Source organism: Salvia hispanica, chromosome 4 (assembly GCF_029641045.1).
Source record: "Salvia hispanica isolate PSC_SH4W2 chromosome 4, Shi_PSC_v1, whole genome shotgun sequence".
Classification (NCBI taxonomy): domain Eukaryota; kingdom Viridiplantae; phylum Streptophyta; class Magnoliopsida; order Lamiales; family Lamiaceae; genus Salvia; species Salvia hispanica.
The window spans coordinates 11,607,858-11,626,447 of NC_142695.1; the positions used below are offsets into that span (position 1 = coordinate 11,607,858).

Genomic DNA, 18,590 nt, shown 5'->3' on the forward strand with positions numbered 1-18,590 from the left:
GATTGGTGAATCTGTGCATGTTGTAGTTTTTGCTGTGATTGAGAAATCAAGGTGGAGTTTGTTAAGTATCTAATAGCTCAAACACTAGAAGAAAGAGAGAAAGAAGAGATGTTCGAAGATTGAGAGTTGTGAGCTTCGATTAAATAAAGTTCCTTTTCGTTCACGTGCATTCGCTCTCAAATCTCGTAAGCTCGTTCTCAATTCGCAATCAATAGATTAAAATCTTTCAAAATCAAAATGAAATATAAATTTCCGATGACAAAATGAACACAACATTATTATTAACCCACTTTACAACATGATCTATCATCTCCTTCCCACTTCTCCCTCAATCGTTTATGACAATATAACAATAACAAATGATAATAAAACTCCTACATATGCTCTCATATATTATTAGTACACTAATGCATATTATAGCCAATGGCGGAATAATCTTGATCATGAACCAAACTCGTCGAACCCCACGCGTTGAATCCGGCCGCGTCGAACTCATTCGGCCACCACGCTTGATTCCCCTTCGACCCGTCCCCCTCCTCCCCAAGAAAACTCGACGATCCATCGTTCAGAAGATCCTCGAGTTCAGCATGAGTAAACCCTGATGCACTCATATGCATCCCCCCATTATTCTCAACAACACTACTTCCTTCCCCGTTCAAGGCGAACGAGCTCTCCGAAGACGAGAAGCCATTGACACAACTAATCTCATGAACCTCATCGCCTTTCAAAGGAATATAACTTTGATCAGCGGCGACTATGGCATCTTGATCTTGATTGTGATTGTGAGGATTCATCTTAGGCCAGAGGGATGGATTGTTGAAGAGGGAGAAAGGGTTTTGAAGCTGCATGTGAAGCTGGAGCCTTTCCATGGCTGAATTGCTTAGATTCTGCAAGCTGTCGTCTTCATTTGCGTCTTTCGTTTCCTGCCTCTTGTTCGATTGCTTGCGCCGCCCTAGTAGTTTTTTCTTCAGCCTCGTGTTCCAGTAGTTCTTGATGTCGTTGTCTGTTCTTCCCGGGAGCTGTGCAGCAATTATGGACCATCTAATTTCAATGAAAATGTTAATTACTTAATTATAAGATCGGAAATTTTACATCAAATTAAATCCTTCAAAAAAAAGAGAATAAAAATGAAAAGAATCATACAAATTGAGAAACGACAAGCATAAACTAATTAGACAAATACCTGCTTCCGATGCTGATATAGAGGCTGCAGATGATGTTGTCTTCTTCCTCGGTGAATCCGCCGTGTTTGATGTTAGGCCTCAAGTAATTCAGCCATCTCAACCTGCAGCTCTTCCCACATCTCTTCAGCCCTATGCCAAACAAACAACACCTTTTTATTAAAATCATCTATACAAAAAAATAAATATATTTTGTTACTCAATTTCTTAATTATGTACCGATTTTCTGAGGAAGGGCGATCCAGTTTCCACCGGTGCCATATTTCTCGATGTAGGCTTTGAGCTTCGCGTCTTCCTCAGGCGACCACGGCCCCTTCTTCACGTTCGCTTTGTCGCAGCATGGAGCTCTTCCCATGGCTTTTTTTGAAAAGATTGAAAACTATTTGTGTTGTTGATTGTTGTGGGAAGGGATTGAAGACTTGGTTTTATAGGTAGGAAGATGATGATGTGATGCTTGAAGAAGAGCCTATAAAGTCTTGCAATCCTTTCTAGGGTTTGTACATTTATTTTCTATGCCCTCTTACATTTGGATTAGTTCAGTCCTATTATTTTATTTCGTTGTGATTCTTATTATTTTATGTATAACGTGACAAGGAACTGCATGAATTTCTCTGGATTAATTGTATTTAATTCCTTTGCTTTATGGGGTTTGTAATAATTAATTATGCAGGGGGGAAAATATTGCAACACCAAAAATCAAGGTAGATGATCTCTGGATTTGTGAACTTCTTTTATTCGATCATTTTGCAGGATAAAAGTTGATACCGTATTTATCTAGTACTCCCACATTTTCCACATAACGAGTTTTAATGTGTGATTGATAAATAAGAGAGAAAGAGAAAAAATAGTTGAAATTATATAGTGGATAACATGGCCATAAATGACAAAATAAAAGAGAAAGAGAAATAGATTATCATAAATAAATATAAACTATTTCAATCAGACGAACGAAAAAAAAAATGGCATGTCTGGATGAGATAGAGGGAGTACATTTTATAAAGTGTTGCTCTACAAAATCTAGAAGGTGTCATCTATTGCAAATGTTTGCATATGATGGAGAGAATGTTGGGGCTTTATTAATACCACTATTCTATTTTCTCGTATTACTTGCACTTTTCTATTTCATCTCGTTCCAAACTACTTGTACTATTTCTATTTTAAGTAAGAATTAGAGTTCAGTGTTCCTTTATTAAATGATCTCTCATTACACTTAAAATATTAATTTAATTATACTAAAAAATCAATTCTAAATTTACTACCTAAAAAGAAAAGTGCGAGTAACATGTGACGGAGGGAGTACCATACTACGACTAACTTTTATGCATGCGACACGTTCATACAACCGCTAACCTGAAATATATACCGAAACTGGTTAATTCACATTATACGTATAAATGCTGCTTCCTTTATTAGAATTTATCTTCAACAACACGTTAAGTGATGTCAGGTTATTTAGATGAGAAGCTTCAATTGCATTTCCCATGGCATAAAACAAGGCAAAATTATATTAAATTACTTAATCTTTTCTGTTTGTCTCCCAGTAACTAATTCAAGTTCGGACAGCAAAAAAGTTATTTTTATCTTTCCACCAGCTTGCTAGCTGCTCTAACATTTTTTGTCAACGTTTGAACTTTCAACACCAGAAAATTTGTGTTATGAAGTAGGAAACCAAGATTAAACCTCAAAATTAAAACATACTAGTATCTTACATCATGTCTATCCTTGTCATGGTTTTAGAAAGTAAAATCTTGGTAAAGACTAAAGAGTGAGTAAAGATGAGTTGGATAATAAATTATTTAAATCTATTTCAGTTATATATTTTCTTAAAGGAATAAATATTTAGACTTAGGGTGGTTTATTTTTCTCTTTCTTTTTAAGAGTTATGGAAGGAGAAAAATTGTCTTACCAATTGAGTTGCTCCTCACTATATTACATTATCATTCCCTTCAAATTTTGCATCAATAGACCATAATTCAAACAACCTCATATCCGAAATCACACAAACCCATAATTTAAATAACTCAAAATAACAAAATAACTTCATTACTGAATTACTTTCTATCCCTTAAAAATAGTCTTCCTTTTCTCCACAAAATTAATCTATTTTTGACTAATTTTTCTCTCTTATGAAATGGGTCATATTTTCACTAACAACACTTCAATCACTTTTTTTTTCTATTTTTCTCCTAATTTACCAACTTCGCATTATAACTTTGGTGTTCCCAAAGTCTATATTTTATGGACCGGAAGGAATACTTTATTTCAAAAACCTAAACAATTAAATTAATGACCGAGCAAACATAACTTTAAATATTAACTTATGAATTATTTTCTTTCGAAGTTCACTAAGCCACTCTTAGATGCCATATTCGGTTCATGCATACTTTTATCATAGTCAGTATTGTGGAATTGATTTGAACCACCATTGGACCACCTCCCCAACCCCTCAAACTACTTAATTAGAACCTACCTTGTGGCATACTAGTTGTAGATTTCAATATTTTTCTAATAATATATTCTCCTTTCTTAATCAATAGTTTTCTTTTGATTTGTCTCATAAGTTCCATTTTTTTTAGCAATTTTTTCTCTCTTGTGAGTTGACCTTATACTTTTTCATTTTATAATTTTTCACATATTTCAATTACTTTTTTATCTTATACTTTATTAATTTTATATTAAAACTTGTGCATTTTCCAAAGCCTTTATTTTTATTTGACGATTTCATCGAATAATTTATTTAGGTGCGAACTATATATGGAATCGAGCGTTAATTGTTAGTCCATATTTTTGGATCTCTATATATGTCCAAGGGTACATTCTATAAAATTTAGTTTAATTAAATTTTATGTAACTCTAAGTACTCCCTTCGTTCCTCATTAGGAGTTTCATTCTTTAAGAAACGAGTTTAAAACATATTAAGAAAAATGAGTGGAAAAAAGTTAGTAGAGTATGAGTCTCACTTGTATATGACGGACTAAAATGGAGAAACGGGACTCCTAATCGCGGACTTGCACTTTTACATCTATATTCAAATATATTTTTTTCTAATTTTACATGCATATATTTTTAGATAAACAAAGACGCAATATTCTATCCAAAATTTTAGTTTTATTTTATCAAATTTGAACTTCACGAATGATGTCCGTTAAACAATACTCCCTCCGTCCCACATAATTTTACCCAATATTCTATTTTAGTCCGTCCCACATAATTTTACCCATTTCACTTTTACCATTTTTTATAGTGGACCTCATATTCCACTAACTCATTCATACTCATATTTTATTATAAAACCAATACTTTAAAAGTAGGACCCACATCCCACCAATTTTTTCAACTCACTTTCTGTTACATTTCTTAAAGCCCGTGTCAGGTCAAACTGTGTAAAATTATGTGGGACGGAGGGAGTAATATCCTGACTACAGGAAAGATGTTTGTTTAGTTGGATTAGCGAGTCTAAAATTCACATTAATTATACACATAAAATAAAAATTGTATAGTTTCACATATGTCCTTTGTTATTTCACTTTTTAACAAGATAAGAGGAATTTTTGTTAATATACCTTCGCTTGGATATAAAAAATGGTAAACATAATGACTCAACTATCTAATCCTTATCCGGGTTATGAAAATAGCACTACATATTGTGTATTTCATATTTTCATACATAAAAATTAAAATTTCAAGTAATGATAATATCAATCGGTGATTACGTTATGATAACAGCACTATACATTGTATATGTGATCTTTTCATTTATATAAAAATTTGAATTTAAAGAATTGATAATATCAATCGCTGATTAGGGCTTAACCACCAGTCTTGCTGGCATAATCCCTGTTCTTGCTTGCAGACACCCTAAAAGCTACAAGTGGGCTATGGTTTTCGTTTTTTTTATGAATTAAAATAGCAATTAAATAGGAAAAGGTGGTGAAAAAACAATGCATAATGCCGTTAAAATTTCAAAAAAGTTTAAGAGGGAACAACTCAATTGATTGACCTTGGTTCCCTACTTTAATAATCTCACTACCAATTTTATAAAATAAATTAATAGTATAATAAGATGGACAAGGTGGTCCGGAACCGCACTTGATAGAAATTACAAGGGAAAACTGTCAAATTTTCAAAAAGATATATAGTTATATATTCATATAAATAATCGTCAAAAATCGACTCAGATCTTTAGGAAGAAGACACATTCTTCTGTTTGTCTTTCTCTCTAGGTTATATTCTCTCTCTCAAGAGCTGGTGCATGTAATTACTTTCTTCCTTACAAGATAATTTATGTGCATACTATATAAAAAAATGATTCATTTTATAACTCTTCTTAAAGTAGAACAAACAATCATATCAGTTCATAAATATATAAATATTAATTGGCATCACAAAACATATCACTTCCTCATTTAATATCAATTCGTTGATTCATGAATTCCCGACTCAATATCAGGAATCAATATATTTAATGATATCGACTTATATTATTGTATCAATAGACTGATATGATTTTCGGTTTACAATGTTCTTTTTTTAACAGTTCCCAAGGGAACCACTCTCTATATCCCTGAAAAGTATGACCATGTGATTCGGCACGGATTTTAATGTATAATTGGTAAGATAAGAGAGAGATGGATAAAAGGATAGTAGTATTAGTGAAAGTGAGCTCCACATTATTAGTAATGTAGTGTAATGGTATAAGTTGTAAATAAAATGATGTGTAAAGATCATGTGTTGTGTATAAGTATATTCCAAAATTAGAAAGTTCATAAAGGCGGACTAATAATGAAATAGGAGTAGTTTATACTTTTTGGGAATGGATGGAGTATAGAGTTACATACATGTGTGTATATGCATGTATGTTGATTTCATATATAAATATTAATTTAAGAATGATAATAGTTGATTAGTATACCTCTCAAAATAATACTATTGAGTAGTATATAACCAGACTTCAATACTTTTCAGTTAAGTTCTCCAATACACTACTTAGTTCTAATCTCTACTGATGAGCAGTTGAATATTTATCTACTACAGATTCAATCAAACTTAGCTCTAATATCTACTTCATTTTTCTATGATATTTTTGTGATTGAAAGTGGAGCTAGTATATACTGGTTGTCTATATATCTCTACATATATCCTTAACTAGTTTTTTCATGGTCAGATCACATAATTAATGAGAATATTCCGCTCGTATTAATTAATTAAGCTCAAAACATTACACTTTTAGCTAGTAACTAAACAAATATCCATGCAATATTTAATTATATCATGAAACTATGTTCATTACAATCTCAAGAAACACAGACAAGAGTCTCCCTCCTGACAGGATGATGAGTTGACAAAGATACATTTATAGTTCAATCATGTACCTGCTGTAGCAAAAACCTTTTAAACTAATTATACTTTATTATGTGAAGCAGACTGTTATGACTTTTGTGCATTGATTTAATCACAAATTCATTTAATATAATCGAGGTGTTATTATCTTAATTCACTTTTTCTATAATAATTGATAAAGAAGACACAGCTGCTGAGCTCAAATTGAGGTCTAATCCCTCAATCTACCAATTGTCAACCCCTTCTGTTAACGAAACCTATATCTATCAATTTGTTAATTGGTGTCCAAGAAATTGACTTGGCCCTTATCTCCTCATGCCCTAATTATTTGCACTCACTAATTTTTTTTAATTGTTTATTACAAGTTCTATGTTTCGGGGGCATTTACTTTGGATCTATAAAAACAATCTAAGCTAATCCACTATTTACTTTGATAAATTGATTGATTTTGAGTTTATGTGACCATCTTATTCTTTAAGTAGTCAATTAGTATGTCTTTTATCAATCAATCTATTTAGATAATAAACGGCTATTTCAAAAGTGTTATCGAAGTTTTAAATACATCCAATAACTTAAATGGATATTTGTAATAAAGGGTTTCTTCTACAAAACAATGTACTACTATGAAAACAAGGAATGGTGGGATCGGAAGTGAAAAATGGAGGTGGTACGTGTGAGGTTGACTTACAAACTAATTTAATGTGTAGTTGCATTAGGTACAAGCACAATTTAATTAAAGAGGCTATTAGATGAAATAGCATTTGACTCTTGTGTCACTCAATTTGACTAATTACATATATACATTAATATCGTCAAAGGGGTGGCTGCAAAATATCTACAGGTTGAGGAAACTAAATTTGATTTCTATTCCCAATTAATGAGAAGGCATCTCAACTTAAAACATGGATGACTTGATATACAACCTAGTTCGTGTGTGTACAATGTTGTTTGATTCATACTCCTATGAATGTATAGTTAGTAACTAACTTCTAGAACGAGATCAAATTTCAACTGTTAGATCAAAATGGAAGTGTGTATATAATGTTGTTCGATTCAGACTCCTATAAACACATATGTTACTTTTATATACCAATTAGGTTAACTTAAGATTGTTTTAAATTTTTAATTCATATGAGAGAAATGAGCAAGTGTGAACTAAAACAATCTAAAAGGGATCTTGCATGTTATGAACTAAATCAATCTAAAAATACCCGAAATGATATCTAAAAATACCTTCCATTAGGATTTGGTTGTTTTTTAACACTAGATGTATAGGGGATGGAATTGATTAACTCCAATTCCGCTCTTACTATATAAAACTAAAGTCAAATTGAATTCATTAGATTAGGGTGATCAATCGCTAAATTATATCGTGTAGTGAATTTATAACATTATTATACGTAGAAGGAGTAAATTAGGGAATAATCTTTTTGTAGTTATGGAATAATCAATGATGTCATAGATTCATTGGGATAATGATGTAGTGTTGGGTAGATAATGAACTCGATGTGTTATAACATTGTCAATTTTTCAATCTTTAATGTCATATATCACTTTCAAAAAAACATTTGAATTAAGAGAATTATATAAACTTTAAGTTTTGAGAGAATTTTAAGGATTATCAACTGTGATTGAAAATGACATGTAAAATTAAAGATTCAAAATCGACAACATTATAACGCATCGAGTGCATTATCGCATTGCACTGCGATATTATTCAAAGAAATTTGCAACATCCTAAATTATTCCGTAGCTACAAAATATTAATTCTCTAATTTACCCTTATGGCATAAAATAATTTTTAAATCTGCCATATAACGTAATCAGTTGAGTTGATCACCCTTATATAATGAGTTAGTTTTCGAGTTTTGATTTGATTCATTCCTTAATCCTTATACTACATTAAGTGGCAATTAATCACTTATACCATAAGCCTCACAATCCAGCAATGCCATTTACTTGTATCCAGTAAAAAATATATTTCGATTATCATTCTTTACCTGAGATAACAAAAGGCTAAAATCATCAATTACTTTCATTTTTATTGCACACCTTTAAGATTAATACGTAGCAACTATGTTGTCTCTTTATTGCGTTCAATATTTATATACCTGTAAACTTCCACAGGCAATAGGCTGTAATATTCCATACATATTCAATGTATAATTCGTGTAAACAAATTGTATTTAAGTAAAATACTTACTAAACTTATTATTCTATCTTCAACTTCACAATCTCCATTCCAAAGTCTAGACATCTGAAAGAGCTTCCTTTATCATTGCACGCTGGGATAGTTGCTGCTCGTAAAGATCGCGGAAGATACGATACTTAGTGTCGTGATACTTCCTTACTTTTGGGTCGTGAGAGGGATAAACCACCTGCCAAGGATGAAAATAGTCCGCAGCATCAGAAGATCATTAGATATTAGTCTGAAATATTTGCTATTTTTAGGTGTATCATTTGTGTAATTCTAGAGTATCCCTTTTCTGATGGATAAATGAACACAAATTTAAAGGCCACGTCACGGTTTGACTCAAACCCGAGACCTTTGGCCTCAAACATTAACCATTCTACCACTAGGCCAACATATGCACACAATTCTAGAGTCTCCTTGATTATGTATGTGAATGACGGTAGTTGTACAGTAGCTTCTTACCCGGCCAGGTGCATTTAGTGCTTTCATGGCCTCTCTAACAGTGGAATACGTCTTCGAAGCAACAGCACCAAGAATAGCAGCACCTAACAGCACAGCTTCGTTTTCCCGAGGAAGAGTAATGGGATAACCTATTGAAAATAACAGACTACTAATGACTAACGAGACTATTAGGGTTTGACAGATGAAATGATAGAGAGATGTCAAATAATCATATCTATACCCATGAGAGAGAGAGAGAGTAGCACCTGTGATATCTGCATGCTCTTGAATAAACAAAGGATTTTTGGTAAGCCCACCACATGCAAGTAAGGTATCAATCTGTGGCAAACCATCTCTTAGAAAATATCCAGACCAAAGATAATAACAAAGTGGAATGTGCTATACAAGATTAAAGTGGCATGCTGGTAGGCTAAAAAAATTAAAGAGAAAACTTTCGCATGAGTGAAAACTCATTGAATAACCAGTAGATCGACATTAAATTAAATAGTCACTTGTGTAGAAATTGAGTTGGCGCATTACTTAAATATTAAAGGCTTAAGAATAAAATACTTATACACAGTTTTTATCAACTAGACATTATTAGAGCATAACATATTAGAAATAAGCTACAATTATTAGTAACAAGATATTCAATGAATTTTAAACCTATACACATTTTACAAGCCTACTAAAGTAGTACTAGTATAAGAAAGGACTTGAGTACCATGTTCTGTTATTGCCTTTATGCCACTTTGTCTGTTTTTGTCAGTAGTGGCTAATCAGCTCTAAATGATATGGTGAAAGTAATTTAAGAACACTGCAACAATTTCCTTACCTTGTGCCCCTTCTCATTGCAATGTTCAACTATATGTCGTGTCCCGTAAGCTAGACCTTGTATTGTGGCAAGGTATAAAAGAGCCAGCTGTCTCTCACTTGTATCAATAGTAAGGCCATATATCACCCCTTTGGATAATGGGTCTGCAATAGGAGATCTAGACTAAAAGCTTAGGCAATAATATCAACAATTTTGTGAAATAATAATCGTACTTCCTGATAAAGTATTAAGCTCTCACCTGTTTCCATGGAAATCAGGAAGCACATGGATGTCTTTGGTCAAAGCAGCAAGAAATGGAGAACTCATTTCTTGCTTCATTGATTCCAGTATTTCATTCATTAGCATTTTTTCCAGTATCTCATTCAGAAGCTCATACACTGAAATACCTTATAAAGAAAAAAAATTGTAGTATACTTTAGGTAAAGGACAACATAGATGTGACTATATATCTAGAAACACAATTTAACAAGTTAAGGTCATCTCACTTCGAGCAGCTGCTCTGTTAGCCAGGCCTTGATAGGCAGGATGGCCCTCCAAGATGTGTTCAAATAATGCCCCACTAGCGCTCTGGCCTCCTTCCGTAAGCCAATACTCAGGCACCATAGCTTAACAAATCGTGAAAGTGAAAAGAATGTCACTCCTTGCATCAGAGAAGAAATAAACCAAATAAATCATGCCTCCGGTAGATATGATATAACTTTTCCATTATGAAGTATTCAAAGGCTAAGGTATTCCATCATTGCAGAAGCAGGAAAGCTACTTTTAAACTACAAAACTAGAAGAGTCTCCATCTTGCCATGTCCTAACTTACTGAAAAGGCTGAAGGCACATTCTCCACATGGAACTCAAACTGTCCAAGTAGCTACTGAGATGTTCTCAAACAGGCAGGAAGCAGAGGGATAGAGGGAGACGCAATGTTTGGACATCCACAAGGATTCATAACAGACTCACTAATAATATTAGAAGGTATTAGAATATGATAAATCAAAATAAAGTCATAAAACATGCAGTTCACAAGTTCCTCCTGCATAATACTAATAAATATCCATGTACAAGTTGGCATGAGGACTCTGTATTTCATGACACAAGACATTCGCAGTTAACGCCTAGACGTAAAGTAGAAGGTTATAGGTACCAAGAGGAGAATATTAATCCAATAAGGTAACTCCCCTGGCAATTCCAGACTCTAAGAAAAATCCAGTAGCTAAAGTAGCAAGTGTGGAGGTATTCATTTTTTTTAACTGGGTGTTAAGGAGGTGAACTGAATAGAAGACAGTGATTTTATATCCAGTTTCACTCTACGGCCCATTAATAACCAGTGGCACAGTGGAAGTTGTCAGTGTCACTGAAAGCAATATTGTTAACAAATAAATCTGTGACTGATGTATGGGTTATATTAGAACATACCTGACCAGAATGGTCCCCAAACCCCTGGAATGAACAACTTGGTCTTAGATATAGCCATATGGCAGTTGGAAGTTCCACATACTAACACCATGCGATGACATATTGTCTCATCCCCATCTTCTGCACATTCAACATCAATCAATCGTAAAATATGTACAACAAACTGAGTTTGTTGCTTAAAATGTCACAGTCGTGGAGGGATGGAAGAAAGTAACCTGCTGGTTCATGTTCTATTATTTCTGGAGGCACACTTTCCATGACCCCCACACCACCAGCATGAGCATCTATCAACGATGTACCAACTGGTGTCCCAGCTAGTAAACCCAGTTCCTGGTAACAGAAAAATGTTTCTTAGCAAAAAGGATAAAATAAGACACTAGCGAGCATGTCTCTTGGTCCAATTGGACTGGTAATGTACATCAGTTAGGATAATTTGATAGAAAGATGGAGTATGTGCTGCTATCTCCAACTGAACTGGATATTTTATATCAATTATAGGCTCAAGCAATCACTGTAATCAAGTGAACTTTTCGTAAGTTTTCTTGCCTTTGCGGCATTAGGTGTCAGACCACAGCCCAAAGCATGACCGGGAAAAGCTACACTGCGTCCTGTAAACAGTGTTTTATCTATAAGCATCAAGAAAGAGATATACAAGAAAATAGAAAGAAGACAAATATTTAAAGCAACTATTACTTGAGCTGAGACTAAATTATTAGCGATTAGTTTTTTTTAGGGAATTATTAGCGATTAGTTAAAGGAAGACTTTCTAGTGTATATCTAGCATAACACTTCTCATTGTTTCCTGCTCCACAAGCACACACAAAATATTAGTCATAGATGCCCAAGGAAAAAAAATTATAGATATTTTCATAATTTAGATAGCAAGAATATTTCACTCATAAGTTACAGAAGACCACCTTCTCATTCAGACACTATTTTCAAAGAAGCCATTTTTCACAGCTCCTTATTTAAGGGAACTACTATAATGCCTCAAAGATCTCTCAATTGATCTGTAAAACCTCGTAGATTGCTAGAAAGCAGTGATTACACCATGATTATGCAACTACATACATTTATAAAATACCAGCTATCAGTTTGCGATGATGGACTTTGGAGAGATCCAAATGGTACGTCTAATGCATCCAATTGTTAGGAAATCATTTTATGTTGCACTTGAGGTATAAATGACCATACAAATTTCTGTAACTAAAAAATACATAAATGGTTCATAAGTATAACAAGAAAAACATACCTATCTTGGAATGATGGCTGTCCACAAGATCGCCTAAACCAATTTCCTCCCAGAAGTCATCATCCCATCCAAGAGCTTCCATGTCACGGGAATCTGTCTCATTGATCTGTTGCATATGCGCATGGCCCAAATAAGTCCATTTGCAGACTGTTGTGCATAGACTTCGAGTATCATCTCCTGTTGCTCTGTTTAAATGACCAATATTTAGTATAGGATTCTATTTTCAGTCATACTACCGTACCAGAGACAGTCTTGGGGAAGAATTAGACAGCCTACCTATATGATAACCAATCGCTCAAATCCATCCACCTAAATGTCATTGACCAGGACTCCCTCAAATTTTCTTTGACCCACAGAAGCTGCAATAACAGTTTTCAACATTAAACAATTATAAACCAAATCCACTAATTCGTTGAGCTAAGCTATTAGCAAACATATTACAATAATGGGAACTATGGTTTCTAAAAGAAATGTATGTCCCATTACATTACGCATGCTCAACATTGCAATGCAATTATCAAGTAAAATACAAATTATTAGGTTGAAAATATTAATACCTGAGAAATATTAAATAATAAACTATCTTTTTCTTCCTTCATGGCTTTTCAATCATATGAAGAAGCCATGAAAACTGCATCTTCGAAGCTTCTACCATGGTAGTTTACAGATTAAAGTCTACCATTAAGTGCGCGGCACCAAAGAGTATCAGGGAAAGTTGTTGTCTGTGCATAACCCCTTGTAATTGTCTCTTTCTATGTGCACTTACCACTATATGACAGCCAAACAATAAAGCTGGTGGAGGCCTCTGTTACAACATCCCGACATACATCCAATCCATCACTAGATCCTGCTGACATACATCGTGACACACCCCTCATAGGCGAAGGGGGGCATAGCCCAAGGTATTATTCACATTGCAATGAAGATTTGGAAAGAGAGTTAAGGCCGGAATATAACTCTACGAGCAAGACTTCTATGGAACGTGGAACAGAGACTCAATGTAACGATGGGCACTAAAGGGTTTCGTAGAGTATGGACAACGAGCAATGAGACGATTGGCACCAGAAACGAAGGCATAGGTTCATTTCATAAGTCAAGAACAAATTACAAACCGAAAATTTGCTACGAGAAATTGAAGACAAAAGTAGGCAGTTCAACTATGAAATTGCATTAATAATTCTTAAATGAAAACGGACTAATCACAAAGATAAACGGTCCTATTCATAGGCTACAAAGAAAGACCATAATCCTAACTTGATAAGAAGAAAACAAGAGATAGTCTTCATCTCTTTAAAGAGGTAAAGATGACTCATAAGAAGCATTTAACTTCAACCCACTCTTGCACCAACTGTCTGCAGGAGCACGTACGAGACATTGCATGTGAGTTGACGATAACCAAAACAATAGATGATTTTATCAGTTGCATTCTGTTCCATTTCCTTTTATACGTCCACTTGTTGACGTCCCCTGACTGCAGCTACATTGCTTACCCCTACATCCTCTCCTCGGCTAGTCGTGCATGCATCATAATCCATTACTAGATGGATGATAGAAAGTTCTCAAGCTTTTCATACTTTTGGAGAAATTCCAGCTATCAATGAGACGAAAAGCTATGTGAAGTAAAAGAAGAAAAGGTCACCAATCGCTACTAAGGACCAAACAGAACTTTTTTTAGGAGTTGGTAGGAGTTCAGTGATTGAAAGAGATGATCGGATCCTAGTTCGCTTACTAATCGCTTTCAGGACAACGGCATGAAGTTTTAGTGGAAATGAATCTCCGCTAAGTACATAGCTTATAAGACATAGAAAGGTAATGCATCATACGTCATCCACTGAGCTCATTCCAGAGAGTTAGATAAACAAAATCAGCAGCAATGCCAAGAGAATCATGAAACTAGATCCGGTATGAGGAAAACAAATACTGTCGCAATTATATTATGTCTATTACCTTTGGTGTCTGCATCTCAGGAGATACACTCCCACCGCAATACTCCAGAACTGGTGACTTGGATAAATTAATTCTCTCAGATTGCTTCACAGCTCTATGGTCCATCCAGACTATAACATTCCGCCTTGAGTCATGAGTCAAAGAAACTGTCACAGGCTCTCCATCAGAATCAATGGCAACTGCACACAAGACCAATTTCCCCTGGTAAATAATAGGCCATAAGCTACATATCTCAAATCAGTAGGAAGATGGATCCAGCACTGTACTAGTTAGAGCTCACATACCAAGTGAACAGGTAGCCGCAAAACCCAAACTGGTCACTTGTTCCCCTTTAATTTGTGCAACAGAGCATGCTGATCTGACAGCTGTGCAAATCGCATGCCAGATATCGGTCGAAGATTCCTGGGGAAAAAGGAAATCTGGCTTCAAGTTTTCAGTTTCTCTAAGAAATTAGCGTGATTAAAAGTTTGTGCACAAACGTCTCAAAATTCACATTATTAAACAGCCACCTCAACGCAGTCACCATCTTTCCAGATCTGAATGGGGCTAGTAGCAAACCCCAAAAGCCGTCCATGGTTATTAAAAATGGCTGCGTTAGGCAAAAGAACCTTGGGTTAAAAGGTTATCGAATGGTTACAAATCAGTATCCTACATCACAATCCATAATCCCTGAGCTCTAACCAGCCTCATTTCTTCAATAAGAACATAATCGAAGTTGGAAATTGGTGATCAGCACAAATTACAATACCAATAAATTGAGAGAAAAAATGAGCAAATACATTTAATGGAACATTGCTGAAACGCAATCGACTAAAAACGATAAGATGAGTGATATAGATGCAATTGAGTAAGGAGACCTGCGCGTGCGCTTGCGGTGCCGACGTCGACACCGAGGAACATAGGGCCGGTGCGGCTGCGCGGGGTGATAGGGCAGTTGGGCGTAGTCATCTCGACGGCGGAGGAGAGGTGGCCTTGGTTGGGTTTGGGTGGATTGATAAGTCGATTTGCGCCAGACATTGTTTTAGGAGGATTATTTGACGCTATTTCTCGGGTTTTTTCCGTTAGGATTTTGACATTTTCCTCCTCCTCTCAACACCTGGTTTGTTTTCTCTCTCCAGATTATCATCTTTGCGTGATGAGTGGCGATGACTAGTTTCTTCCTTATTTTTTTATTTTCTTCATTATCTGGTCTGGTCATGCCCCGGGCTGAATACACAAACTAGATGTAGAGATGTCCAAGGTTTACGGTTTGGATAATTAATCGTGAAAATGTAACTGTCGATTACGATTTCAAACAAGAACCATGAGATTTATATGGAACCGTGGACCAGTCCAAGTTCCAAGATTCAATAACCGAAACCTTCCATGAACCGCCAGTTCTAGGCGGTTCCAAACCGAAACCGCGAAAAACCACCGGAAACCGTGAAACTAAGCCAAAACAGCAAAAAAACACTTACATTAATTGCAAAAAACACTTATAATTACTCAAATTAAATTTACATCATCATAAAAATATAAACATGCTTAGAGCATCCGCAATGCTGCGGATGTCCCGCCGCCCTTCTCGACGGACTTCCCAAAAACACCTCCTGCCACGTCATAAGGACTTCCCACTACATTGCCACGTTATAAGGACTTCTCATTGCACAATGGCGGACATCCCCAAGGACTTCCCGCGCGGACTTACCGCGATAAAAAAAATTCACAAATTCACAAATATGCAATTTACGTTACGGAATTAAATTTTCGACACGAATACGGACGGAGAAAATGCAACAACTTCATTAAAAAAAACATACATCATTAGATAAAAAAAAAATTACATAGGCATAAAACCAAAAAAAATACTACCCCAAGCTTGAAAAAATGCGACCCCCGGCTCACTCCGCGCCGTCCCCGTCGCCAGTGCCGCTGCCGTCATCCCCGGCGCCACTAAAAGTCAGGGGTGGCATCCCCAAATCGCGCCTCAATATGTCGATGACATCCTTCAACATCCTCTTGTAGAAAGGATCAGTCGTGTTATACCACATTTCCATGGTCTGTACTAGGCTATGCATTTGCTGCGCGCGGGTGTGAGATTGTTGTACTCGGGAGGGGCCTCCGATTAGACCTTGTTGGACCCGCTGGCGCTTCCCCTTGCCATCCGTTGCGCAGTCTTTTGCCCAATCGGGCGACGACGGCGGCGGGAAGACGGGGTCGGGATCTCTGCCTCGGCTTTGGGGAGCTCGTGCGAACCGGCACTACTGTTGTACTAGCCGGAAGCGCTGATCTTCGTCCGCTTCGGCCAGCCAGCTTCAACACCCGCACAAAACTTGGCGGAATTCTTCACCATGAGATAGACCTCCCAATGCTCGAATCCGCGGAACTTCAAGGCCCTGTCGGGGTACTGCTGCATGGAAAGGTTCTTCACACCCTCCTCGGACATGCCGCTGGTTGCTTGGCGGAGGTTGTTCTGGTAGATGCCGGCAAATCGACTGAGCTTAGGCCTCAACCGCTCCTACTGTTTCCGGCATTGCTCGGGACCGTGATGTTTCCCACCATCCGGTTTGAATCGGAGGTAGCCTTGACTAATGCGAAACCACATTCTGTCGATATGCTGGTTAGCCCCGATGTAGGGATCCTCGACTACACCGACCATGGCCTTCGCCAGCGCGACGTTTTCCGCCATCCAGACGAGGTAGGGCCTTTTGCCCTTGCCCTTGCCCTTGCCCCCTCCTTAGTGGGAGTCTCCCTGATCGGAGATAGCCCCAACTCCTCCAAAGAGAAAGTCTCGATGCCAGTGAACTGAGTCTCTAGAGAAGTACTCTGGGGGGGAACACTAGACAATAAATCCATATATGGGCGATAGACATTGTCCCCAGGTGATTGAGGGCCCTTGCTACCCCTCCCCCCCCCCCCCCCCACAGCGGCAGGCATGCCCTGCGTTATACCGGGCATCATTCCCCCCATCATCCCCGGTGCCATCCCGAGCATCATTTCCACATCCCCGCTGCCCCGTGCATCATTCTCCCCATCCCCGCTGTCCTGGGAATCATTCCCGACATCATCCCTGGCGTCATCTCGGTCATCCCTCTACTCACCCCGGGCATCTGGGGCACCATCCCACCCATCCAAAGGTACATACTGTAGTACGGGGACATCATCCCCGCCATTTGGGAAACCATCCCCGCTATTCCGCTCGAGTTTCCCTCACCTTCGGCGGGAAACATCTGCGTTTGTGACTCGCTCGTGGCGTGAGAGTTCCTATCGCTCTCCATTCATCTTCAACAGAAATGAAATTTAGAGAGAGAGAGAAACTTGTTAACACAAGTGGTATGAATGAAATAAAGTTCAAAGAGTCGTATATATAGAGTTTTAAAAAAATAGGAAGTCTGTGGCAGACGTCCGCGTCGTCGCCGCAATAGCGGACGTCGCGACTGACGTCCGCATGGACGTCCCGCCTCAGCAGCGGATGAGCGGTATCCTCACCGGACATCCGCGTCCTCGCAATCCACGCCTAATGGCGGACGTCCGACGGGAAGTCCGCTGTTGCTAATGCTCTTATAAGAAAAAAAAAGTATAAAAACAAGAATCAAATAGAATGATAAAAATGTAATATAAGTCAAAATTAAAAACAAAATGTTAGTTTGGGCTTTGAACCCACAACTCTATGATTCTTCAAGACACGTTTACTACGTGACTAGACCTAGATTTTGTATTAAAATCAAACAAATTTTTACATAAAGCAATAAAAATGCTCTTTTAAGTGTAAAACCAATTGTCCCAAATCGAAATCATAAAGAAACTTGGAGTTGAATACCTATCTCTTAAACAATCATTTATCTCACATCAAAGTCATAATGAAAATTTAATTGAAAACTAATATATAAAGGTTACTAAATCAATGCAAAATTTGTTGATCTAGTGTGAAGGATTATATTCACGCACCCGTATTTTAGTATGGATCGTTGTGTAATTATAGTTTTACTATTATTTTAATTTAAAAATTAAATT

The 18,590-nt window shown here is 36.6% G+C and overlaps 2 protein-coding genes across 3 annotated transcripts; both read right to left on the reverse strand.

The window, feature by feature from the left end:
- Positions 1–224: 224 nt before the first annotated feature.
- On the reverse strand, positions 225–1,640 carry LOC125196516 (transcription factor MYB36-like). The gene is made up of 3 exons (XM_048095057.2): positions 1,401–1,640; positions 1,184–1,313; positions 225–1,041 (listed from the first exon to the last, which is right to left on the reverse strand). The coding sequence occupies exons 1-3, from the start codon at positions 1,534–1,536 to the stop codon at positions 405–407; spliced, it is 903 nt and encodes a 300-aa protein (XP_047951014.1). The 5' UTR covers positions 1,537–1,640; the 3' UTR covers positions 225–404.
- A 6,941-nt stretch (positions 1,641–8,581) lies between these two features.
- LOC125196033 (FGGY family of carbohydrate kinase) lies at positions 8,582–15,740 on the reverse strand. Of its 2 annotated transcripts, none has more exons than XM_089057132.1 (15): positions 15,455–15,740; positions 15,107–15,186; positions 14,882–14,999; positions 14,598–14,776; positions 12,927–13,009; positions 12,651–12,835; positions 11,945–12,006; positions 11,614–11,728; positions 11,399–11,515; positions 10,477–10,596; positions 10,230–10,377; positions 9,992–10,148; positions 9,423–9,495; positions 9,178–9,305; positions 8,582–8,899 (listed from the first exon to the last, which is right to left on the reverse strand). In XM_089057132.1, the coding sequence occupies exons 1-15, from the start codon at positions 15,612–15,614 to the stop codon at positions 8,771–8,773; spliced, it is 1,854 nt and encodes a 617-aa protein (XP_088913258.1). In that variant the 5' UTR covers positions 15,615–15,740; the 3' UTR covers positions 8,582–8,770. The 2 variants fall into 2 exon arrangements, with proteins under 2 accessions (XP_088913258.1, XP_088913257.1); XM_089057131.1 differs by having other exon boundaries at positions 11,399–11,518; positions 15,455–15,739.
- Between the last annotated feature and the right edge of the window lie 2,850 nt (positions 15,741–18,590).